A 25,858-nucleotide genomic window follows, 5' to 3' on the forward strand; every position below is an offset into this window, starting at 1 on the left:
TAAGTGCAGAAATATTTTTACATGTTTAATATAAAGATAATAAATGATATATAGAAACTGGTTTTACGTTTGTTTTTGTTTTATTTATTACAATACTATGGGAAAGTAGTATTTTAAATAAGTCGGTTTCTTATTAGTTATTACGTGGTTTGAGCTATTATAGTCAGATTACGTGGACATTATGTAACTAAAAGTCAATTCTACCTTCTGATCGTTTGTTTTGAATCAGTGTAATAAAAAATGGGGAAGAGAAAATAAAGTAGGTTCGTAATATTGTTATTTACTCCAAAACAGACTATATTAATTTCTTTATATAAATAAATATTTTATAAATAATATATCTTTTTGATACACAATACAGTAAAAACATTATTCTGATTATGTATCTAGGTTATTAACCTACAAACAAAATGTAAATAAACAAGAATTGCCTTGACTTGAGAACTTAAACCTGAGACCTTTGCTGATTCTATATGAGCATTAAAAAAAACTTATTTTTGCTTTTCAACATAATATATTATGATGTCATTCACATTTATGCAATGGATTGATTTCTAAGATTATTTTTTGTATTTAAATTAAAATTATGTAAACCGTCTTACTTACTAACTTACGTAATTACGTAAACTGAATATTTAATACATACATCAATTTAATATTAAATAAAATGACAGCTTGGTATCAAATGTCATCTGCATTTTTTTAATCTATGGCATATCCCAAACAGCTGATGTCGTCGTCGAACTGTTTGTTCTTATACTGTTTTATTTTTGTGAGCCAATCTCTAACCGAGACGGACTCGCGGTGGCCGCCGTATCTCTTTGGGAGGCACTCGGGGTCGATGTACCTGAAGGCATTGTTGGGTTTAGCGAGGTCTTGTGAGGTGTGGCAAGTTTCGTTTATTGAATCTTAAGTTGCACAAACATCGAAAAAGTGAAATTTTGTTCTAATTAGTTTGTACGTTGTCTTATTCATGACGTATTGTTTAATATTATTTATCGATATATTAATTATTACTCTCTCTGCCTTTTCACGGATAAACTACTGGACTGATATATAAAAATTTGCAACCAGTAATTCCTATCCCAAAAAAGAAAAATTTTGATGAATAACAGTTATATATTTGTATATGTGAGTGAGGAAATGAGTTACCTATGTAAAGATGTATACTCGTATCCATGGAAGTAGACCTTCCTCCACAACTCGTCAGCAGGAGCGAAACGTTTCAACAAATGGAACAGTTTCTCGAACCACCGCGAGCAGTTCACGATGTGAACACCGCGTTGGTGGAGAGGAAACGAGAACTGGAACAGAGGTTTATCAAGAACGTGTTCTATATTCTAAGGTTTTAAAAGTAACTTACTAATTAAATATAAGCAATACTTTCGCGTTACTTTAATATTTCAAAAACTACATACTCCTGACGTTTCCGTTACTTTGCAGCGAAATAAATTAACGCGTTGTAAACCGAACATACTTGTTTTATTTAAATGAGCACCCGCGAAAGTCTTAGAGCTCATTTATTTACTAACTAATACTGGTTAGTCGCATAAAAATTTACTAATCCTTGATTTAAATATACTAAAGATGAAAAAGCCGATAAGCTCAACTCTAAATGATCCAGTACATCAATGAATTTTTCATCTAAGAAAATATGAAGATTGTGCCATTAACCAGGATAACACAAATATACGATCCATTTGAATCTAAGAGCTCTGGCTAAATAAAGAAATGTACCCCCATGATATTCATAGCTTGAACAGCAATCGATGGTGACAACTGTCTCATATGCTTCATGGTGATCCCCTCGCAGTCTACTATAGCTGTTCCGCCTAGAACCTGGAGCTTCGGTTGCATGATGCCTATCTCCAGGGACAAGAGACAACCGCGAATGAGATCGTCAGCTGGGTATATGTCCGGGTTCCATTGACCTGGTATTAGACAAATATGTAAGAATTAGATTTAATAAATAACTTCATAAAAAATAAAAATGTATGGTCAACTTTCAAGCTCAATGCTTTTTCCGCACAATATAAACAGAGAGATATGCTTATTTTTAACCGACTTCAAAAAGGAGGAGGTTTCTAAATGGGGCCGTATAATATATGCTTTTTTTATGTTTGTTCCCGGATATCTTCGTCGTTTATGAACCGATATCGATGATTGTTTTTTTATATAATAGGATATTTTTGTCATTCTAAAGGTTTAGTAAAATATAAATGCATAAAATAATGTGTTTACTACTGCATCTAAGTAACTTACTTTTATTCTTTACGATTAGTAAGTTAGTAGGTATGTGAAATTAAAAACATAGAATTAGTAGATAAATAGTAGCTCATAACATGAAAGACGAATATCATATATTTGCTCGTATTAACTTCCAATTATAAATCAATCTGTATTAAAAGGGCAAATGACTATAAATAAAAATCGACTGCCTATCAAAAGTCTGTCAACAATCTGTCAAAAGCCTAACCCCAGGCTGAACAGGCTCTTAAAACTGTCAAGAGCTTTAATGGGACTATCATAGTAAACAACTTGTAGTATATATGTATGTATGTAAGCTCACCTAAACGGCAGATAATAAGTCTTCCGACATCCGGTCTGTCAAAGAGAACTCCCTCGAAGGTTTCACCCAGCTTCGACAAGCTGTACCAATAGACGTTTTTCCACAGATGAGGATGCTGCTCACGGAATTTACAATAACGAACCATCTTTAAAAAAAACAGTTTTCAGTTTTTGTATGAATCAAATACAAAAAGAAAACAATAAATAATTGCTTTTTATCGGAAGGAGTAAAAATGTATTACATAGCGCCTATAAAGATAAATTATAAATATTATTATACAAAAAAAAAATTAAACTACATACTTTACTTACTATGGATATTAAAAAAAAAACCTTAACCCCAAAAGCTCAAGATTAGCCAAGTGAGTCATAAATACTAGGCGAGCATAACGTACGAGGCGGTGCGCGCGCGCGGGTATGGAGCGACGAGCGCGGAGGAATCTCAACAAGAACGCGTCGTCCATACGAGGTGGGACACACTCACCACGCTCTGGAATTGCACATTATGCCAGATATTACTGATAAAAAAAGGTTGTTTGTTGACTTGAATTATGTTGAATTTGTTTTATTTAATTAATAGTACATGTATAGACATGTATTGATATACATTAAAACAGTGATTACGTTATAATTGTTCAACGTCTGTGGACTGTCGGTTCTTACATGTATCCGGTAAATAATGATAATTACTGATTATTACTTCATACGACAGGATTGAATATTTTAACCAGTAAACTATAAATAGACAATTTTACTTTTGGAAAGTTTCGGTTGGCAAGTAAGACAGATGTGCCGTACATGCTTCATAAAATAGTCTTTCAGATAAGCTATTAGTTAAAACATATTTGTGCAGCTTTTAAATGTTACTCAACGATAGAAAGGCGCTTGCTTAGTCAAACAAAATGTATCATTGCGTAACCCTTAGTTTCTAGGAGTAAATAAGTTTTGCTAAGCAAGGCTTTTATTTATCAATTTCTAGAAACAGCAATAAATTCCTAAGCTAACTATTAAAGTTTTGGAAGTTAATTTTAATAATTTAAACTTTTAACAGTTACTGAACGTCGTTTGATTAATCATTAACACAACCATAAATCATATTCCTCAGTAGCTGTACGCGGTCGGCGCGCGCCGCGGCGTCCTCCTCACAGAGTATGCTCGCCTGGTACTCGAACTCTGGATCCTCATGGCGGTCAAGTTCCGCGCGGAAGGCTATTTCTTGGAATGGCATTTTCTAAAACAATTTGATATAAATAAAAACATAAATTTGTCTGACACTTTGAAATATTACTTAATTTTGGTATATACTTAAAAAAAAATTTATTTATCAAATAAATTTTCTCATCGCTAATGCCCAATTTCTGCTAGAAAGTCACATAATATATCAACTCGGGTCACAGTTACGAGATTAGATTATTAACTTCAGAACGGAGTGTATTTAAGTGATACTAAAACAAATTATCAGTAAAAAGAGTGAAACCACAGTTTACACAGACAGTTTCACCGTTTTAGTTAGGTTTCAAGGCAACTGAGATAACATAATCATTCTCGGTCTATATTTTAAATTTGCATCTTGAATTCTTCAAAGTATCACAGATACTAAAATAATAATGGAATTGTAGAATTTAACATGAATTAATAATATAAATGTCATTACTGAAAGCATTTAATAAACAGTCACTATTCTGCCAATGTCACTCCTCATGAACAATGAAATCAAAATGTATTTTACTTATTAGTCAAATAAAGTACTTTAGAATAGCCAAATTACATAGGAATGGTAACACCGACTAAAACAATAACAAAATACAAAGAGCTTTTTTGCAGTATTTTATATATTTTTACATTGATTACAACGCCAAGAGAAATATTTATAAAGTCGTGTGATATGCCTTATTCAATTTTTTTTTTAACAGTCAAAATGGTAGATTGCGGATACTCGGAGCAAATGCCTAACAGACGCGATTTGTGTTTCGGGCAGACTATTTCTTATATTTTATTTTTTAAGTACAACATTTTATCGATTAAATATATTTTTTTCAAAACATGTTTAAAAAATATCGTAAGGGACTTAGAACTCTTTATTTCGAAATACAGGTCATCTTATTGTAAAATAATTATCGAGTCGATTTCAAATGTACTAAAATCTTAAGACATTTTATATTACACCATTAAAATAGCAAAGAGGAGTCGTTTGTCTTACTTATCTGACTGCGAACACTACATAGCTGAGTTTATGCGAGAAAGTTGATATTTTAACTCTTAATAAACGGCAATGAAAGCGATACATAGCGTTATATATACTGGAAAATATTGAATAAGTTATGTATTTATAATTTATAAGAAAAATGAAAAATATATATGTACCTAGTTAATATTCTGAGCGATAAGAAGATTTTATTCAGAACATTTAGATTTAGTTAGAACTAATTTAAAACTAATAAAATATACGAACACATCGTGTACATCTTCAATATTAGTTAAATCAATATATTAGTTAAAATATTCTTCCATTATTTATATATTTGTGTCAGTTTGTGTAAATTAAAAATAACAATGAGTCTAATACAATCTCATAGTCCCTATGTATTAATAACATCGATATTATTAAAAAACTAACTAAATAAATTTTTGATTTAAATAAATTATTATAGAAAAACACATATCTCTCATAAATAAGTTTATTAGGGGATAGATTTTAAAATTTATATACCTGGTCGAATATCCGAAAAAGCAGGTTTTTGTCCAAAAATGATTTACAAAATTAACACCAAACTGTACTTATGTATGTCCTTTCTAAAGTTATCCTATAAAATACTGGCCACGAACTGTATTAGTTCATTATAGCAATCGGTTACACTATAGTTTTCAGGTTTTTTGTACATGTTTGTCAATAAATGAATAATGAATTTTATTTCTTTTAATTAATTATAATTACCGAACGTATACACAATACAAAACCGACCACCGCTTTAATAAATGAATCGTGAACTAAACAAGGAATGACACGACCAAGTTGAGTTGTAACCGAAAATGTACGCATCTACCTTGTGTATTGTCCCATAGGAACTTTGAGCTGAAAAAATAAAAAAAGCTATATATAATGGGAAATTTTATTTATTGTTTAGTAGTTTACACTAAAAGTATTTTTTTAAAGATCACATCATCTAAATGTGATTCATTTTGTTCTTGGCACTCCTGTAAACGACGACAACTTTTTTTATCACTGCACGACAAGTACCCCTAACATGCTCGACATTTCTCGCCGGATATATTCTGTTAGTTCATCAATTGACCGCGTATTTGTTTCGTAGACTTTAGACTAAAGGTAACCCCATATGAAAAAGTCAATTCCACTCAAATCCTCTTTACGTGGTGGTCAGAGAATGTCTCCTCATCATCATCTTGAAAAGTTGACGGCCGCGGGCATAGCGGTGTTAGAGGTATTCCTATGGGCAATTACACCATCTTGTTCAAAACAGGTCCGGGTAATGAAACTTATTGAAATTTCTTATTATTCTTTGAAAATGCGCTGTAACGTCGATCTGGCTATGTTTAAGCCCTGGAACGTTCAATGGATGGATTGAGTATGTAGTAATGGTTGAGTAGAATTATTACGAACTGACTCTGATACTACGTCGATGTTTTTTTGATTCTGTGATGTCCTTCGTCGGTCCGATCGTTCTTTATGACGTAGCGCCCGTGTCCTCGAACTTTTTGCATTATTCTTAATCGATTGAATACTAGGACAGTCATTGAACATGAGTAAATTGCGTTAATCTCTCAAATTACATGGCGCATTGGTGGTCGAATCCTTGTTTCATATAAAACTCACGCACACAAAAAGCACTGTCTACTGTGGTATAAAACTCCATGGCCTCTGAAATCCGAAAGACCATAATCCCCCACTCCCCCCGCACCCTGCGCATGCCCCTGTGCATCCCCCGCACCCTGCGCACCATTTGAATTTTATTTGAAATTTAAATTTCAAAGGACTTATAGGACACACTGTGCTATTTATAATTTGAATATATAAATTTAACATTATATTATATTCTATTGTCATCAGGATAATAGTATTAAAGCCTATTAAACCTTAAAGCCAAATGATAAATTTTGGTTGCGAACATTTTTATTCTGTTTTTCTCATATAAAAAAGTTACTAGTTATACATAACTAAGGCATTTAATAATATTTATTCAACTATTCAAACATTTTCTTTGTTGGCTGTTTGTGTAAACGGTTTCTCAAGATTTAAGAACGTAATATAACGGTTGCTAGACGGCGTCTGTGTAACAAGTGTTAAAGTTGAAAACACGGGTTTATAGTTAATTACAATAAACAACATAAGTATTATTTAAATGAAACTTATATTTTTCGGATAAACTACGCGGATATTTATTATTTAAAAAATCTCGTCTGCCGGTGATCACGGTTGCTGAAAAAGAACCGAAACGTCGGGATTATGTAGTTTTTTAAATATAAAAATCCGCGTAGTATATCCGAAAAATATTAGTTTCATTTAAATTTATAAAACTCGCGAAAGTCTTAGATCTCATTACATAAGTATTATTCAAGAAGATTCAAAGTTAAAAATATTTTTTTATTTTCTGCGATCGGTCAAAGATAGTTTAGTAGAGTACAGAAGTATGTTTAGTAAAGCGTTTCTCTTTTCTCATTCAATATGCTACGTCAATACTGTCAAGCGACAAGATTTATGAGTGGAAAACTATTAACAATCCGTCATCCGTATGTAGTGCGACAAAGCTGAAAGAAGACTTGGGGTAAACGTGCAATTAAAACTGCAAACATACTAGTGTAACATGGCTTCGTAAAAAGTTTTAAAAAATTGTTGTTGATTTTTCATTAATATGTTAAATTCTTTATTCGATGTGAACAACTTTCATAAAAACCAAAATGACAATAATACCAAGGAAATGATTTATCATCATCCCGACATATTGTAGTTATGAATTATTACCGGACAAATTTAAGGAAAATGTTTTGTGTGATTGTGAATTTATGAAACAGATAAAATTGCTGTTATTTTATTCTTTTAATACTATAAAAATAAAGTTATTATTAAATACGAGATTATGTCAACTACCACTAGCCACAAGGCATAAGTTTGTATCGCCTTTCAAACAGAGCACTTTTAGCTTTTCAGTCATAATCCTATTCAAAAACAATATATTATGTGCGAAGATATATAAAAGACAATTTGTTAACATTTGACAAGTTGATAACAAAAGGTAAAAATGAAACAGTCATTTGGAAACTATATTTATTATTAATCATAAGTTTATAACATGACTTAATCGTTACAAAACATTAAAGATTTATTTATAATAACGCCTTCGCCAGTTATCTGGGTAAGGACGGTCTCAATAATTTACATTACACTAGGCCCAGATACAATCAACATACACTCAACACAACACACACAGTGACACATGTGATACTAACGTGACATATAAATACTTTTCATTAAAACCTCTTTATAGTTGTGCATGAAGGCAAGAGTTAAGTAAACACGAAACTACATTTGAAAATGGAAGAATGAATTCACATTTAAACTTCGAACGGCGCTAATATTTACATTCGCCGCAAGGAATGGTTTTTGTATTTTTTTTTTATTTTGGAATACGAATATTTAAATAAACTGGCTGCCTTTCTTAAAGCCGTATAATAAAAAAAAACTTTAATTTTTTGCAAATATTAGTACAAATATGCATGAATACGATGTCGCCGATGCGGTTATGTTTTAAAGCGTCTATAAGCTCAAGTGTTTATAAATAGCGAGTGGTCGTTGGTTAAAAAAATATTATATATTTTATACATAATACAGCAGGGGAGGCTCGATTCAGATAAAAAAATAAATTAAATAATTGTCACAGCCAATGTCGCAGCTGTCCCGGTCATCATGTATAAAGAACGTGCTCCAAACAAATCTAATAACGCTAGACACATTTTATAATAATTTATTAATATGAACAACGATGTAGATATGTCGCCATGAAATGATTTCAATATCATACACGAGAAACGATAACAAGCAATATATAATGTGATTTAATTAAAATTTTCTATTTATACAATACTTCAAATTAAATCTCTGACTACTCAATACAATGTCCAATACAACGATGATACCGTATATTAATTACATATAAGAAAAGCGCCTTAAGTTAGTTTTTTTTTTGACTCATTTTGCACTTCCGCTGTAAATGCGACAGTTTCTGTTTCACCTGCAAAAATAATAAAAATTACTACGACAGTTTAAATGGAATCAGATGTAAAGGTAAAAATATGAAAAAATATTAAATATCTTTTAATTTATATTTAAATATCTTTTAATCAGAGAAAAGACCTTTTTCTGAAGACCTCTACCACCAAGAGGTGTGTATTATTAAATACACAATTTTTTAGATACCACAAAGGGTTATAAACAAGATTCCAATAAGGGACTTGTGCCAAATGGCTCTATTTACCGCCAAATCTGATCAAATCCATTCTAGATTGAAGTTATATATGTTATATAAGGTATATTCCAAATTTAAATTTCTGAATCAATTTTTTTCATAGGTTGTGAGTGTAATGTTCAGGCGATCATGAACTGCTTGCTGGCAGTCACCTAGTATCTATTGTCTCCGAGCCTGGAGGCGACGGCGGCGGCGGCCACCTCGCTGGCGGCTCCCTGGACGTGCGGTGAGCGGAGGATCTCGGACGTGAACTCCGCCTGGGCCTTCGCCAGGGACGCGCCCGTGGAGCGGTAGATACGGTGCACCTGTACGTTAGAACAAAATCGTATTACTTAACATAGTAAGAGTTTAAATGATTGTAGTGGGGATAGCATGATGTAAAGAATATGACCATCTATATAAATGCAACGATTGAGAGTGGAGACGTCACGATGGAATAAAGCGTTACAAGACTTGTACTAAGGTTCAAGTAATACTGGAAACGCTGCGTTTCAAGTTAGTCGATGTAAAGTTTAAACTGATGGTGAGATTATTAATGGTGTTTCTGAACCTTGGTGATGAGCATCACGTCAGCTACGACCGCGGTGATGAAGCCGATGGTCACTATGAGGGTCACGATGCCGGCGCCCACGTTGGTCTTGAACGCGCTCAGACTGGTCATGAGACCACTGGAATGTAAAACATGTACTAATATCACACGCGTACTCAAATACTAAGCCGTTTTTTTGTTGGTTCATCTTAACGAGCTGATATCGGGAAGTATGTGACTCATAAAGAGCAGTTTTTTGTTTGAGTCATCACAGTTGTGAAAATTATAAACTTTAATAACCAGTTTGGAAGGTTCACTTTAAATATATTTTTTAAGTCGAAACAAATCAACTATTAAATATATTATACAATATTTTTCTGGCGGTTGTCGTTAATAGATAAATTAATAAATTATTTAGCTAATTATAGAATAAATATGATTTCCCATTTTTTTTTTCTAATATAAGTCTTTCTGCTTAACAGTAGAGGTTATCATCACTTCGGCTGTATGATAATGAGTAAAATAAAATTATTTTATTTTATTTTTAGTGTTAAAAAGTAAAAAGTACGAGAACTAAAATGCAGCTTTTACAAGTACTTTATTTCGTCATACTCACCAGGAACCGCCATTGGTGAAACCGATGGACTGTATCAGGGTTACGAAGGTCTGGAACAGGAATATGAAGAAGAACACCATGAAGTTGAAGGAGGAGTCGCTCCTGAAGGCCTTGTATATAGGTCGGTACCAACAGATGAAGCTGAACGGAGTCAGGATCACGAAGTATAGTATGGAGAGACTGAACACCGTGAAGTTCCCGTCAGCAAACAACAACGCCATGCCCCCGACTATGTTCAGGGCGAGCACCAGGGAGTGAACTGAAAACATGTACATATTAATGAACAACATTTAATGAAACTGATATTATTTAGCAGTTAAATGTTATTAAAATTTCACCCATCTAATGGCTGCTTTGGTTTAAAAAGATACAACAGAATCTATGGTGGGTGACTTTTAGGTTACTTGGCATCAACCGTGATCACCGGCAGGCGAGATGTTATATACCTTCTACACACAGTTATAATTCCAGTATCGGGTTCAACTGGGACCGATATTGTTAGAGAGTAAAATTCCTTCAGGCTCTATTCAGTTTAACAAGTTGTTGTTCATTACGCTGCTCGGGGGAGTCTGTATGAAATCTATCAATCATATTCAAGGTTTGCTGTAATGAGTGATGCTGATTGATCACTTAGATCTCCTCTTCGCTAACTCTTAACATAATTGTATTACAAAAGACAAATTATATACTACATTAATAATTAAATTAGGTCTATTGTTAATGTACGGAACGTTATTCTTTCCATATGATTTTCTATGATACGAAAACATATTTGCATAGAAAGTAAAGGCTGGTGATGTATGAGAATTTTGTATATTTTGGACATGATAAATACTCTATGTACCGAAGATTAAAAAAAATAGAGTAATTAATGTTATCTATATTATGTCTGAAACAATTGCTAGCTTTTATTATATTTAATTAAGCCACTAGATAAAATACCTCCTGCTTTAATATACATGGGGTTCACATATATATGTGCACAGTATCTTTAATTTTTCCAATTGCTACTTCAAAGATAATCCTGAAGATATCTTTAATTTGTAGTAGTTTGTATGAGAACCGTTGCCAAGGATTAAAGATGTTAATATTTGTCGCGTTATCCAAAAAAGTGTTATAAAATTAAATATAAATATGCAAATTTATTCTTTATGATGTAATAAAATACAAGAAAAATGGAATGTTAATAAAACCTGATTTTATAAGGTTACTTAACGTTATGTAATATCTATTTATTACGTCATAAGGTCAAATGAGAGGCAGAAGCATTTTTTACTAAAGGAAGTTTGATAAGTCTTCGATTAAAATGGACATCAATAATCTAGGAAAAAATATTGTTTACTGGAACATAAGACGATTCAACTAATTGGTTATTCACTTATAAAGATAATAGATTTATTAACAGCATTACTTAAACATTTTGACTAAGTTGCATATATCGCTCAACCTGGTGTATCACTAGAAATTTTAGACGCCATCATTATAATCATATTTTTAAATATGACAATGAAATTTATGTAGAATGATATTCAAGAACAGCTATCAACACTCACACATCCACAGGTGATAGAGATGTCGAACTACGCGTTGGAATTCCAACGGTATGTCGACATTGATGTCCTGGTAGAAGCAGGGTTGGACAGGACAGAAAGCGGGGAGCGGCGGCCAGTTGTTCCTCCTGCCCGCAGAGCCAGCCCTGAGCTCGGCCTCGCGCCGTGCGAGCTCTTCCGCTTTCCGTTCTAACTCCTCTTGCCGTCTCTAGAGTTAAGTCAATTTATTCACTTAAACAAATTATTTGAATGCATAGTAACACATAAGGTATAACCAGACATTGTTCAGACGAGAATAAGATTTCTCTTAAGTAGATCTTTCAACTTGACTTGTAGAACTCTATATTATATCTACTCAAAATAGTTTATATACAAATAATTGTCGATGGCACATCAATCCATTAACACATGCATAATGAATTCGGTCAGCACACTTATCAACAGCACTTGGAACTGTTTACATTTCTATATATAAATACACTTTTCTCTAACTTTTAAATATGTCCAATAACTTTAATCTTGGCGTTATACATATAATATAACTGAACGAGCATTCTTTGATGTTACAACAAAATGATTATGAATGATAAGGAAAAAGATTTTTTTTATTGTTATAGTATTAATAATCTATATTTAAAATTGTGCAACTAGATTATTGTTTTTGTGCATTCGGCATGTGTGTGTTTTAGTATGAAGCTGATTACGTTGCAAATTATGAGTTCCACTATCATAGACCTGATTATAAAAGATTGTAAATAAAAATGATTAATAAAACTAATAATAATTATACACATATATATACTTAAATTTTATCAACGATAAAAAAAGTGTTCTTTTTAAGTGACAAAATAGAAGATAAAACAAGGAAGTAATCAATTACCTTAAGCTCCTGTGCAAGTATGTAAAGCAATTGTGTTGTTAGTTATGTGTTTACTAGTAATATATCTGTTAATTTAAGACAAATTCTCAGAAAATTACTTCTATTACCATGCGGCATTAAATTTTTAAAGATTTTAATTATCATATAAATTGGTGCCTATTAAACTGTTGTCATATGAAAATAATACTTACTTGAAAATCTGCTGTTGTGAAGTTAGTTGGTGGTTGGGTGCTCTGTTGATTGGTCGGCTGATACTGCCCACTGATGGGCGGAGACACTGCCTGCATGATAGCTGGCTGTGACGGCTGTTGAGCTGGCTGGAAGTCATTACACATTATTATTACTCTCTCAATCTCAAGACAAATAAAGTTAACACTTAAATATGCGAATAACATTACCTTCTTTTTTTATACATATTTGATACTTAACATAGTGACTATATCCATTTTTGGTCATAGTTGATGAGTGAATTTTAGTAAATATATTACAATTAATCGAAATCTTAATACAAATGACACGTTATATTGGTTGTTCTGATAATGATATCGCTTTTATTAGTACCGCTTTATCAAACTGGTCAATATGACTAATAAACATAGTTTACCGTAGACGCATTTGGATTCTGTTGTCCATCGAAGGGATTATAATCGTCGAGGCCTCTTGTTGCATTGTTTGTACTTCTAGCAACTTGTTGTACTGACGGATCCTGGAGCACATACGACGTGAGACAACATAGTTTAACATGGAAAAAAATATTCCCAACATAGAAGAAAGCAGTCTTACCGCAAAAGGATTGTCTATGGCTGGATCGCCAAACGGATTATCTTCGAATTGCGACATAACTTAAATTTAATTACGCCAGTTTATATTCTGATTTAACACTTGGAAAGAAAGGTTTCTTCTAAATTTTCACCATATATTAGAATAAATACAATCGATAGATACAATTGACACTTAGACGATGGTGACGAAATGACAGTTCGTGTTTCAGTTCTCGGTGTTGCCAATTTTCTGGAAAATATAAATTGTTTAGTACTTCAGCTTTTATTAACAAAATTTAGAAAAAAAAACTAAAATATATAAGCATTAAAATATATCTTAATATATATTCCTATAATCTAGTGTATAATATGTATTACTTAAATGTAAGTTATTTCAATTATAACAGCAATATTACTTATAATCACTTATTACTTTCTAATCAATATGTATTAGTTGCAAACATTTTCAACAATAGTAGTCGTAAAAAATTTTTGAGAACTAATCAACACATAACACACTTAACATTTGCAAAGTAAATCCGATATTACTCTTATGAAACAGTTATTTCTAAATAGCCTATAAATTAAAATAATAAGATGAGACTGAATATGAATCAACATACACAGTCCGGTATAACTTTACCGCCGTTATTATTGAATTTATACCTTTACCTGATGGTTTAGAACATATTTTGCAAGTGAAGCAATATATTTAATAGCAATTGTGACGCAGTTATTACGTAGTGACTAGTAAGGTTAAAATCTTTATGTTGGTCGAACAACAGCGAAAGTGATTTTGGCGGTTGGTAGAAACGGTTGTCAGTTTATAAGACGGTTCTGTCAAAGTAGGCAGCTGTTTACGTTTTGTATGATTATTTTGCGATCGTTTTGCATAACTTTTGTTATATCTTATTGTTTTTAAGTAATTATTTTTGTTGTGAACATTATATAGTGACATTTATTTGTGATATATTTATTAAATCGAACCATGTCAGATGTCAAGAGGTGAATAAGCTGTGTTTTGTGTTGAACGTGTGTGTGACAGTTTTTATATTGTTTGGGATTCGGTGCGATAAACATAAACGGTAAGTGGTTGTTTCCTTTTTATTTATGAATTTGCTTTTATTATTTTTATTCAGTATGTAGTTTACAGCAATAAATTAACAAATCGTATTTACATCCGCTTGACTTTGTATAAAGTAACTGAGTAATAACGTTAATATTTCTTTAACTTCGCTTGCAATGAAACATATCCTTTTAATTTTTATTCGGACTATTGTAACGAATATTTCAAAGTTTGGATCAGGTGATGCGCTTGCGCGTATACAGACGTTGAGTCTGGTACTTGGCGAAAGTTGTTTGCTCTTGATACCAAGGAAGTTTAAGATAATATTAACGATTACTTAACACCAAGTATTACAGTAATTTTTATCGTTAAATATTGTTACTATTATTAAGAGCTGAGGCCTATTTGACACATACTAAAAGTTGTTGTAGGACTTTAAACCTGATTTTGGAAAGTGAAAGTACAAATTCTTGATGTAAAATTAATGCAGATCAAACACATTTAACATATATTGTTGAAATAAAACCAACAAAAATATGCATTAATTATAAAAATAAAACAAATATGCATGCATGCATGCATCCATATATAAATCCATAAAAAAGTAATATTAAAGCTAAGTTACATTTTATTATCAATTTTAAAAAATTAATTTATTTTATTTTTATAGCATAATCAAATTAGTTATTTTTTTTATTAGAAATATTTATTGATATCAAATAACTTGTTTAATTTATTACTGTTAACATTGGTTTATATTTCCTTCTAAATATACAAGCTAATAAATGGTTTCTTGGAATTAGTATTAAGAGTTTAGAAACAATTCCATATGAGTCTTGACTGTAACATCTTTATTGTTCTGATAATTTATTTACCTCTTTTGTTAGTAAGAATTATTTACTGGTTTTTGTCTGTGACTTCATAGTTTAGGACTTTGGATTTAGTATAAGAGATAAATGTATAAAATTTGTTAAAACAATAGACATGCTAACCAGCTAGCAGTGACATTTTGAGATCTTAAGTGTGTCTCATACAAATCCATAATTTTCATGCCTCGATCCTGATGTAATCACATGGAATTTCAGAATAAGTCAGAGCCTATGTCTTATTCTGATGTATAATCTGTACTACATTAAAGTTTTATTAGAATCTGATAAGCTGTTTTTGCATCAAGGAGCAATGGACATCCATCTATATATCACAAATTTTCATATTTATTATATTATTAGTAGATATTTTATATAGCATTAAAATAAGCCTTGGATATTTTGAACGGAACTTTATCTTGAACTGTTATCAATTACCAAAATACGTAGAGCTTGTGATCTCCCAAAAATGGATAATGAAGGTCAATGGCTATGATAAGACTGAACTAAAGGTCAATAGATCTGTGATAAACAAATGAAAATGTTATTCTAAGATTCGACCCTCAGGTGGATATTATGATTTGTTTAAATGAAACTAATATTTTTCGGATATACTACGCATGCTTTATTTCTTTTGTTAAAACTACATACTGAAAAGTAACCGAAACATCGGGAGAATGAAGTTTCAAAAAAAAAAAAAATAATAATAATAAGAATAAGAAATATTATGGTTAACATGGAATTAATAAAACATTTAATTATCCTATCGTCTTGATGTGTTCATGAATAGTTTTTGCGTAGTTTATTTTTATTCTTAACCATCAAATATCATTAAAAATTATGTTACATAATGTATTATGTATTTATTTTTTATGTTTAAATTGTAATGGTATTTTTATGTCATGCAATAAAATACATATGTAAAGAATACATAAATTTAAAAAGCTACACTTAAATAGTGTAATCTATTCATTATTTAATAATTATACCCGGTTTGCTAGTATTATTCAATTTAACTAACATATAAGGTTTTCCTATTTAGAATTAATTGAAGTAAAAAAATGTTAAGAGGTTGTGAATTTTTATGTTTTAAACTGACTCCAATTTTTTTTCTGTACTCGAATGACATTAAGTAAAACAAACATAGAAAATTATGTGCTGATGACAGAGTATATAAAGAAGTAGAATCTGGCATTATTAGCTGTATGATTTAATCAGAGTATATAAAATGAAAAATTCCCCACAAGCAAGACTCAATACTGCAAACTCCTGAATTTTTCTTGTTAGTTGTTTCACTAATGAAGCTGTTGTCATATTAGTGATTATAATAATTGATTGCTGTCTACAGTTGTTTTAGTGTAAAAACCTATTTATATGGAAAATATGTTTATATTTCAGCATACTATTATAACTGACTATTATATACTAGTATAAGGACTAAAAAGATAAGATTTGGTTATTATTTTGCTGTTTGATAATGTCCTTCCATGAAAAAGGTTTTCAAACAATATCCTATGTACAGTTGGGGATAATGATGTCTCTGGATATGAGATGAAATCATGTTTTTCACGTAATTCCTTGAAAATTGTAAAATTTCTAGTAGTGACTGGAAAACTGCCTTTGAATGTTAGTAATATCTTTGACTAGTTGATATTATCGTTGATAGTATTGTTACCATGTTTTTCTATATCTGCAAACAAAGAGCTTAAAGAATTCTGACAAAAAAGCTTATAGGAAACTGTATAATCTAATTGGCTATCAGCAGTCATATTTTTTTTAATTTTGTCCCTAGCTTCTATCTAATAATATAAGATTTCTGGGGAAAATTCAAACCAGCCATTTTTATGTCCTAACAAAAAAAAAAACATTTCCGAGAGGTATTTTATAAGTTCAAAATGCCCCTGAGAAATGTTATTTCTACCTGAGTCTACTGTAAAAAGACTTTGAATTATTTGAATTCATCACTCCTAAAGTACTGCAAAAATTATCACTTCTGGCATTCTTTAACATTACCAGCTTAAGAATATAGAAACTTCTTTGATAAAAATGGTTTATAACTATTGTACTTCCTGCTGTCACATAAGTCCTAATTACAATTCCATCTGATCCATAGAAAAAGTTTCTATTCAAATAGATATGGCAGACAATGAACAAAAATCCAGATAAAGATGCTTTATTTGACTTCAAATTATCAAACAGCATCTACCATATCAGAAAAAGTCTAAGGAGTAGTGGAAAAAGCTGTTGTATTCTTTGATTTCCAGTTTTCGTTCATGGGTGACGGTGATTATTCTGCTCGCTTGCTCCTTTGAGAAAAAAGTATTGCTCATATTTGATGTAAAAGTATCAGCAGAATTTAAATAAGGAACCGAAATATTCTTCCTGTTATTTATGAAAGCAGGAGTACACCACGGATTCATTTTGAACCAGACGTAACAACATCTTCGTCTGTCAACCGCTGTTTCTAAATATATTATGTTCTAGTTACGGTGACAATATTTTACAACTTTGTAGGAATACAGGTAACACTTCACACTTTAAAAATTCAGAATTTATGAATACGTACTTTTAGCTGCACGAAAAAAAATCATCAAACACGTTAACTCTTATTTAATCAGTGACTACTTGATAAGTCTAATAAGGCAAAAAGGCCTAAAACGAAACCACATTTTTTATAGTACAGTGAAACGTTTGCTACATAAACATAATTTAGTATTTAAAATTCTTGTTCTGGAAACCAAATACAGGCAAAAAATAAAATTCAAGAACTTGTGTAACATAAGCAATCTATTTAATATATTTTTTAATTTTTGATCACGACATTTACTGCTAGAGGTCTTTTTATAATAGGACAAATGATGACCTTCCAGATAATCTAGAAGGAAGTACTGTACTTTGTGTTTATCGTAATATATCATTTGGTAATTATGTATGGCCATGACTAATCCTGTCTATCGCTGATTTTATATTTTATAAAACTTTTGACGGGCCGGTCCCAGCACTGGCCCACTCTTCCGGTGACGCTGTAAAAGCCGCAGGGCTAACAGCAATACACATTTCAAAAAAAAAAGAAAAAGCTTTTGTTAAAATAAAACAAATACATGACCTTTTTTGGTGACTTTTCTGCGCTTCTCTATAATAGATCGCAAAAGTACATAAAGGAAATTTTTCAAGAATTATTCATTTCTATCATATTTGGATGAATTAATAGTGTATCATCTGCTGGACAAGTCAAGAGGCGATCGGTCTGTGTCATATTATAATTATATTGTAATATATAACGGATATGATCAATTCTGCATGAAGTATTGTTCTTGTGGATGGTATGCTTAACTGAACACCAATAAACATCGACGGCGCTCGACTGGATGTGTGTCAAGAATCGAGGCAGGACACGCTTAGGATTAAAACTAGTCACATAGCACTAAGTTTGAATAATGATATTATCATAATAGCGTCTCGGGTTTTTCTTTAATGAAACTTCAAAGCAAACTGAATTTTGTTAACTCTTATGTACTTTGCGCGAAATATATAATCCTCTCGAATCTAAATGTTTAAATTTCATCCATTCAATGGTTTATGCAATAAAACTTGAATATAATGTATACAGTTACATTTACCATTTCATATACACAATAGCCGAAGGCTACAGTAATTATGAATAGCCGTCGTGGGTATTGAATATTGATATAATGCCATTACTTCGCATGTACTCGCATACGATCACCCTACTGGTATTTTAAATGCGAGAGTTTGTCAGGACGAATGGATGGATTTATGTATTGATGTTTGTTGCTCTTTCATTCAAAAACTTATAAGTAGATTTTTATGAAGGTTTACAGTAATGTAGCTTGAGCACCCGAATAAGACATAGGCTAAAATAATCTCGGAACCCCGTGTAGTACTGAGGGATCAAGGCTTACTTGTACTGTGTATGCAGTCACGCGACGCCGTCTGTAGATGTCGTTGCTAGTTTGTTACCATAAACATTGTTTTAACACAATATATGTCTTTCCGACCCTAATGTATATTTTTTGTACTATGTTGCATATTGTTGTTTTTAATTACTTTTATTTTGCAAGTTTGTCTAACTATATAACAAAACTATAGTTGGTATAATACCGTGTCTGTTCATTTCCCCGAAAGATATAAAAGTAACAATGTTAGGTGTTCCAGCATAGAAACTTTGTAAGTCTAAGTCTGAGTTTCCTTTACTGTCTTTGTAGCAAAGATTTCTATCTATCGTTAAAAAAAAATATATACATGTCAGTTTTAATCTTATCACAGTGTTAGTTTAGGTTTGCGTGTGCATCTTAATTAAGACTTCCTCTGATGGTGACCGTTGTTGTGATGAATGTATGAAAAAAGTTCATAGCAATCCATAAATTAGTCACCAAAAGATTCACACCGGGAAGACCGCCCCAAATGACTTTTGGACATCATTACCACGTACAATGTATAATGTATATGAATTGATGTCAAATGCGTTGGACTGTTCGTGTTACATAAAGAGCACGCATGTTTCCGACTGAACGCACTCGTATAGCACAAGTTCCGCGATAAATGGTTATTTGGCGTCATGGTGACGGTGTCGGATGTCGGATCTCCAAACGAACGTCATATCTCATCACGTTCAATGAACTAAAACATTTAACCGACTTTATAAGGTATTGAAGTTACACTCCGCTGGTATGATAACAGATGGTCTCGGCTCAACACTTCTACGTCTCTCGCTGTCGGTTCTGTAAACATTTCGTTTTATTATTAATTTACATATTCGTAGTTTCGGTAATTTGAATTGATATTTTCATTTATATTAAGACGTATAAATTAAGTGCTAATATATAAGCGCCTCTCGAGAGAATTTATTTCATTAAAGTAGTACAAATGTATTTTTTTTATATTGCCATTAAAAATTATATCCTTTTTAACGATTGTTTTTTTTAAGCCGGACATTAAAGCAACGTAATGGTAAAAGTTAGTGAATGGTCAGCCTTGCAGTGTTACATTGTCCCAGTAGTTAGGCAATATTAAAGTCAAGGTTAATAATTTGGTACCTAAAATGTTTAATAATTAAATCGTTAATTATCTGTATATACTTCAAATAATATGATTCTCTGTTTTAATGTCCACTGTCGATATAAAAATGTGTCCTTGTAGTATCAATTAATTGTACTTTTAAATTCGCTCCGAATAATATCAGGAAGAAATATAGAACTTTTGGTGAAAGGTCTCGGTGAGACTTTCATTGCAAAAAGTATTTCACACAGTTATTTGGACTGTTGAGGTTTTGGTTGATAAAGTCTTTTTTCCTACGGAATATTTAAAACTATATGAAATTTTGACGCTTTAGAGAGATTTGAAATTCATGCATCAAATCTGTCTAATGGCATAGTGGAGCTATAAACCTGGAACTTGTTAGCAATTATCTGTTTATTTTATTGGTCACACATAACCCGAGCAGCGGCGATGATAAGGTTTATGTTTTTGCACGAAGATTTAAGGGATTTTCTGATTACACACTTTTGTTGCAAATTGCTCCATAAAAGTTATACCCTCAAGTGTATACAGCCGAAGTTGAACCGTTAGGAATATATTTTTATTACGATATTCTGTTAAGAACTCAAATTATTTGTAATAATTTTCACAAACTATTTCATTATCCATTACTTTTTGACTACTTCTAATCTACAATACTTATTATACGTTAGAAATAAACGCGTATTGAATTGAAATAAACATCAGAGACGTTTTATTACATGTGTATCGTGTGAGTATCCGATACGTTTTCGATTTGCATCCACTGCAGGATGTGATATGGCTTTTGGATTATTGGATTGTGTCTTATACATACGAAATATGTATTTCACGTGTTATGAAATTACATATTACAGCATTTTTTATTTCTTGCAGTATAACTAATGTTACTAATGAAATATACAAGGTTTACAACTGTCTAAATATATGTATGTATAATAATTTTATCACTAAGTCGATTTCTATGAAACCTTACTCTAAATACGTTTTAGGCAGTTATTGTATTAACATATTTTAACTTTATTGTTTAAAATGAGGTCAGTTAATTAAATTGTTTCATTATATTTTTTTTTTTATTTATTTTAATAACTACCTATAGAAAATGTTTTACTTAAAATCGATGGCTGCGTTTGTATTTATCTGCTTGCCAAAATACGCAAGATTTATTGGTTAGTTTATAGTGATCCGATAGCCGTTCTGTCTCGTGTTCAAATAACAGGCGTACATCGATTACACATGATGCGATTTGTCCGTCCATTCTGGGTTTAATACAATGATTATCATTTGATGTTGAATTTATATGCAGTTCGAAACGCGACCTTCTTGTGAGGTCGCATTGTACAATAAACTTTATCTCAAAGACACGTCACACGTGATTGTTTGCTTCCGTGATTTTTTCTTTAAATTAACTTACGTATTTTTTTATTCTATATTTTGTTTTACACGATGACCAAATAGTGTTAATATTTTATTAAAAATATCGACAACGAGATTACATTAAAGGCAAAACGATTGGGATTGAATAACTAAAAAATATAATTATAGTCATTTGAACTACATTTCATTCACGAGTCAGTTAAGTGGGAAATTTAGATAAGTACGTCGATACCTGAAGACATATTAGTTTTTCCGATAACCCATAATTAGTTCCATACGTTAATAATTTATAAATCCAATACTAAAACATAATAATCTTAAGATTTTTTGTGTAAATATAGTTTTTATTTCTGGAAATGAGACGATAGTTTCTCCCAGCACGTAAGTTTATGCTTATTGCATTATGCTAGGCTGTAATAGGATCCTCGCTCCTCGGACGTGAACGGATAGCAGACAAGACTTAGTTACGTAGCTAACTACACCTAGATCACATTATATGATTTATGTGTCATATTTTTATTGGAAATTTAAGGATTATTTGATGTTAATAATCCATAAAATGATATTGCAAACTAAAGATATATCACTCGATATAATAGCTCAACCATTTACAATATTTATGGAGGTCCGATAGCCCAGTTTCATTTGCCACTAATTGCCCCATAAACACTTATCTAGTACGTCCCATCCCCTCTTCATTGCGACACTAAGCCAGATTGTTAACAATACAAATCAACGGTTACATCTGTAATTGTCGTCTGTTTTGTTATCACAGTGAGAATATCAATTCGATATTTAATATAAAATCTATAGAAAACAATTCCTATTTCTAATACCGAGAATGCTCAAAGCCAGATTACATGATCATTGCGGAGGACTCCAGATTGAAATTGGTTCTGGAATATGATGCTTTCTAACAAATACTGTAGTAATATCAAACGAAATATCGCGGTGATCTCGGCGAGAATGAGCTTACAAACTGGAGCGCGAAGAGGAGCGTCTCATAAATTTAATAATATAAGGTTTCCCTACAGTTAGTTGCCTTTTCGAGCGAACTTCCTTACAAAACGGGAATGTGTTCGTTCTTTTGTTATGTTTCCGAGTTATAGCAAAATTTCAGGATTATACAGAAACTTTTAAAGTGAACGGTCAACATCCCCCTGAATCTTCTCACACAGCTAGTCGACTAGCTTCTTGGATGTTCAATAATGTTTATTAACGTAACAAGATATTAACAAACTTGTTCCTAACTTAATTTGAATAACCTCTTGTTTTTCTTTACAAAAAAATCTGATCTGTTTTGTTTGTTTCGTTTCATAAATTTACCAAATTGCTGTCAGAAAAGAATGTTTCTGACGAGTTTCGGGTCTGTTTTTGTTGAAAATAATAACATTATGGATGTTTAACGTAGAATTTATGTTTCCTTATGTTTCCTCCACGGAGCGGTTTATTACGAGGATGATTTTTTTTATTGTCCAACTCGAACTTTTCAAATTGTTGAATAGCATTTAATATTGTATTGTATCTGCATCTGGCTTTATTATATATTTTAAAATAAAACATATCATGTTAATTATGATTAGAAAAGGTACTGGCTTTTACCCGAGACTCCGTCTGCGCAAAAAAAAAAAGCAATAAAAAACTTTTAAGCGCTTCATGCACCCCGCTTCCCACTCGATCGTGAAAACGCTTAATTTCGGGATCGGGATAAATATAAATATAAATAATAAATATACAGAAAGACAAACAAAAATTGTAAAAAAAATATTTTGATGTATGTAGGGTAGATATAAATTCATATGCATGAAATAAAAAAACGGCTATTTTATAATAACAAACAGACACTTAATTTATATGTATAAATAGAGGTCTCCCCGGTTCATAATCAAGTAGCAACAAATCTCAAACACATTCAGTTTATATCAAAATCAAGATTTACCTTGTTACGATGTATGCGATAAAAATTTTCCCTTGCACCGGTTCTGAGCGTCTGCTTCCTGCCGGTGTAAATAAGCGTTCCCCTTGTTTGCAAAACCGTTCAAAATGCCAAACTAAAATTTGCCTAACACAACGTCAAAACATACATTTCAAATATTTCAGGATTCGAAAAATACAAGCGGATTTGATTTAGTTTTGATATAATATTTTTTTTTAATCAAAACTGCCTTAGTTACAGATCCCATGTCGTTTGTAACTGTATTACTGTATTAGTTTTGGTTGACAGCCATTAGTAACACGGCAGCTTAGATTGTTATTACGTTATCATACAAGTTGATCTCAGCTATATGTATAGATAGGTTCAAGGCTAATGGTTCAGACAATATATTAGGTGTGCTTTTGAATTGCAAATTAACAATCCGGATGTCAAAACCAAGAGTAATAATTTGTCGTTTATATACAGTACTAAATATTCATTACCGTTCGAAATAGACGCCACAGCGGTAACTGAATTTTGGTCTAAATACTGTCGTGAGTATCCTTTGTTTAATGTTTACAAAACGAATACATTTGTGTCTTCAAACCGTCGCATGCAAATAAATATTAAATCATTGTCATTATTTACCTTCCGTTTTCTTAAAACAGTTTGTAATAATGGCTGGGAGTCAAGAGAGTTATTCTATGAACATACGTGGTATAACTAGACCACGGATGCGTCTTAACATATTTCTAGAACGCTTATTTTTTTATAGCGGTATGTTTTCTAAGTTATTAGGTAATTATGTTTCCGTAATTTGTAATATACAATAATTGATGTATAATATTTAAAAGATAACTTGAATGTTCTATACGATGGTAAGACATTGTTCAATAGTATGACGCTGGTCACGTGCGCTTGTTTTCTGTGGTCAGGAACTTACGTGTTCAGTGAGTACGTACTTACATAACGTAGCCTCGTTACGTGATATGTCAATGTAAGGTGATTTTATAAATATATACATCTACATGCTAACAGCACGTCCCAACTCTACGAGGTTTATTTTTATAATATTTATGCTCGTGTGAAAGTGAAAACTTTTTTGTATTATCTTTTTGGTCATTCTCTTCATGGTTTTGCGCCCTAGGCTGGTCTAAAAATATATATTTGCTGGTCTGTAGCTGTGTTGAAATACCTCGGCCTCAAAAGTCCGTTTGTTACCTCTGATGCCGCAGGGAGTGCGATGAATGCGACCTTGTCCCTTGCATAAAAAAATCTTAAAACATGCAAGGGTCGTGTCAAATAAATGAAGATGTATCTCAATGGTAAAGAATTTTTTTATTAATTGTATGATACGAAACATTTTCTAGACTAATGCATCCTTAAACAAATATAGAAGTAAAATTATAGAGAATATTTAAATCGTCACAGCTTTCCCCAAAATTCTTTCAATTCAAACATGTATTGTATGAAATTATTATTCACACACGTATGATTCTAATGATATGAAGTCCTTTTCTCATAAAAACTGTTTAAGTCTATGATATTAAAGGCTCTAAAAGTCCAACATACTTGTAAATACTCTTCCTAGGTGTCTGATGACGGACTCTATGTAAGTGCGCAACGCACCACACGTTAGGAACGGATATAATTATCACGCAATTCAGTTAAATAATCAACCTAATTAGTAACTGAAGCGTGTCTCAGATGTGTTGCATAGCAAAGTTGTTTAAAGTGAAAGGTATTATGGTGATCCTCACACAAAGGACTTTCGCCTGGCGCCTTGTTACATGCTGTATAAAACAATAACTCATTCTGAATAATGAATGAAAAAGCTGTTACTTTTCGTGTATTTTTTTATAGTCGTTGTTAACAAGCTGGAAGGCTGAACGCTTTCATATAATATCCACCTCAACTTTTATCCGGCTTACAGATAAAAACTTTAGTATTGCGAAATAAGAAAATGGTTTTCCCTTTAAAAACAAAGTTTACTTCTTGAACAATAGTCTTATACATTAAGGAGTTTGTTACCTAATAGAGTTCTCGATATCCAATGAAATTATGTTATTTACTGTACCTAGTAGTAGAATATATATGCTAGAGAAAACAAGTAAAATATAATTATAATATGTTGGGATGATTCTAATGATTCTATGGAATTTTTTTACGGCATATGTCTCAGAATTGTCAAGGATATCTAATCTTGTACCTCAT

The 25,858-nt window shown here is 31.7% G+C and overlaps 3 protein-coding genes across 3 annotated transcripts in view; 1 reads left to right on the forward strand and 2 right to left on the reverse strand.

Moving 5' to 3' along the window:
* Positions 1–702: 702 nt before the first annotated feature.
* LOC116768258 (alpha-tocopherol transfer protein-like) lies at positions 703–3,796 on the reverse strand. The gene is made up of 6 exons (XM_032658940.2): positions 3,655–3,796; positions 2,964–3,058; positions 2,570–2,714; positions 1,738–1,931; positions 1,153–1,304; positions 703–847 (listed from the first exon to the last, which is right to left on the reverse strand). Exons 1-6 carry the CDS (start codon positions 3,794–3,796, stop codon positions 703–705), a joined length of 873 nt encoding a protein of 290 aa, XP_032514831.1.
* Positions 3,797–7,835: 4,039 nt separating this feature from the next.
* Positions 7,836–13,620, reverse strand: LOC116767988 (secretory carrier-associated membrane protein 1). The gene is made up of 8 exons (XM_032658595.2): positions 13,406–13,620; positions 13,227–13,328; positions 12,814–12,939; positions 11,746–11,950; positions 10,193–10,451; positions 9,598–9,715; positions 9,200–9,352; positions 7,836–8,813 (listed from the first exon to the last, which is right to left on the reverse strand). Exons 1-7 carry the CDS (start codon positions 13,460–13,462, stop codon positions 9,200–9,202), a joined length of 1,020 nt encoding a protein of 339 aa, XP_032514486.2. The 5' UTR covers positions 13,463–13,620; the 3' UTR covers positions 7,836–8,813.
* A 563-nt stretch (positions 13,621–14,183) lies between these two features.
* Positions 14,184–25,858, forward strand: part of LOC116768113 (furin-like protease 2) — a 121,554-nt gene continuing 109,879 nt past the window's right edge. Inside the window, exon 1 of the mRNA XM_032658751.2 lies at positions 14,184–14,468. The gene's annotated coding sequence lies outside the window, so the exon portion shown is untranslated. The remainder of the gene's footprint in view (positions 14,469–25,858) is intronic.

The sequence above is a fragment of the Danaus plexippus genome, chromosome 19, assembly GCF_018135715.1.
Source record: "Danaus plexippus chromosome 19, MEX_DaPlex, whole genome shotgun sequence".
NCBI lineage: Eukaryota > Metazoa > Arthropoda > Insecta > Lepidoptera > Nymphalidae > Danaus > Danaus plexippus.

Excerpts from the sequence above, each read along its gene's own strand:
- LOC116768258 (XM_032658940.2), bottom strand. The coding sequence starts at position 3,796 with ATGCCATTCCAAGAAATAGCCTTCCGCGCGGAACTTGACCGCCATGAG. Across the intron at positions 1,932-2,569 it reads ACTTATTATCTGCCGTTTAG|GTCAATGGAACCCGGACATA; the intron begins GTGAGCTTACAT and ends GTCTAATACCAG. Across the intron at positions 1,305-1,737 it reads AAGCTATGAATATCATGGGG|TTCTCGTTTCCTCTCCACCA; the intron begins GTACATTTCTTT and ends CCTCTGTTCCAG.
- LOC116767988 (XM_032658595.2), bottom strand. The coding sequence starts at position 13,462 with ATGTCGCAATTCGAAGATAATCCGTTTGGCGATCCAGCCATAGACAAT. Across the intron at positions 13,329-13,405 it reads CCATAGACAATCCTTTTGCG|GATCCGTCAGTACAACAAGT; the intron begins GTAAGACTGCTT and ends TATGTGCTCCAG. Across the intron at positions 11,951-12,813 it reads TCACAACAGCAGATTTTCAA|AGACGGCAAGAGGAGTTAGA; the intron begins GTAAGTATTATT and ends ACTTAACTCTAG.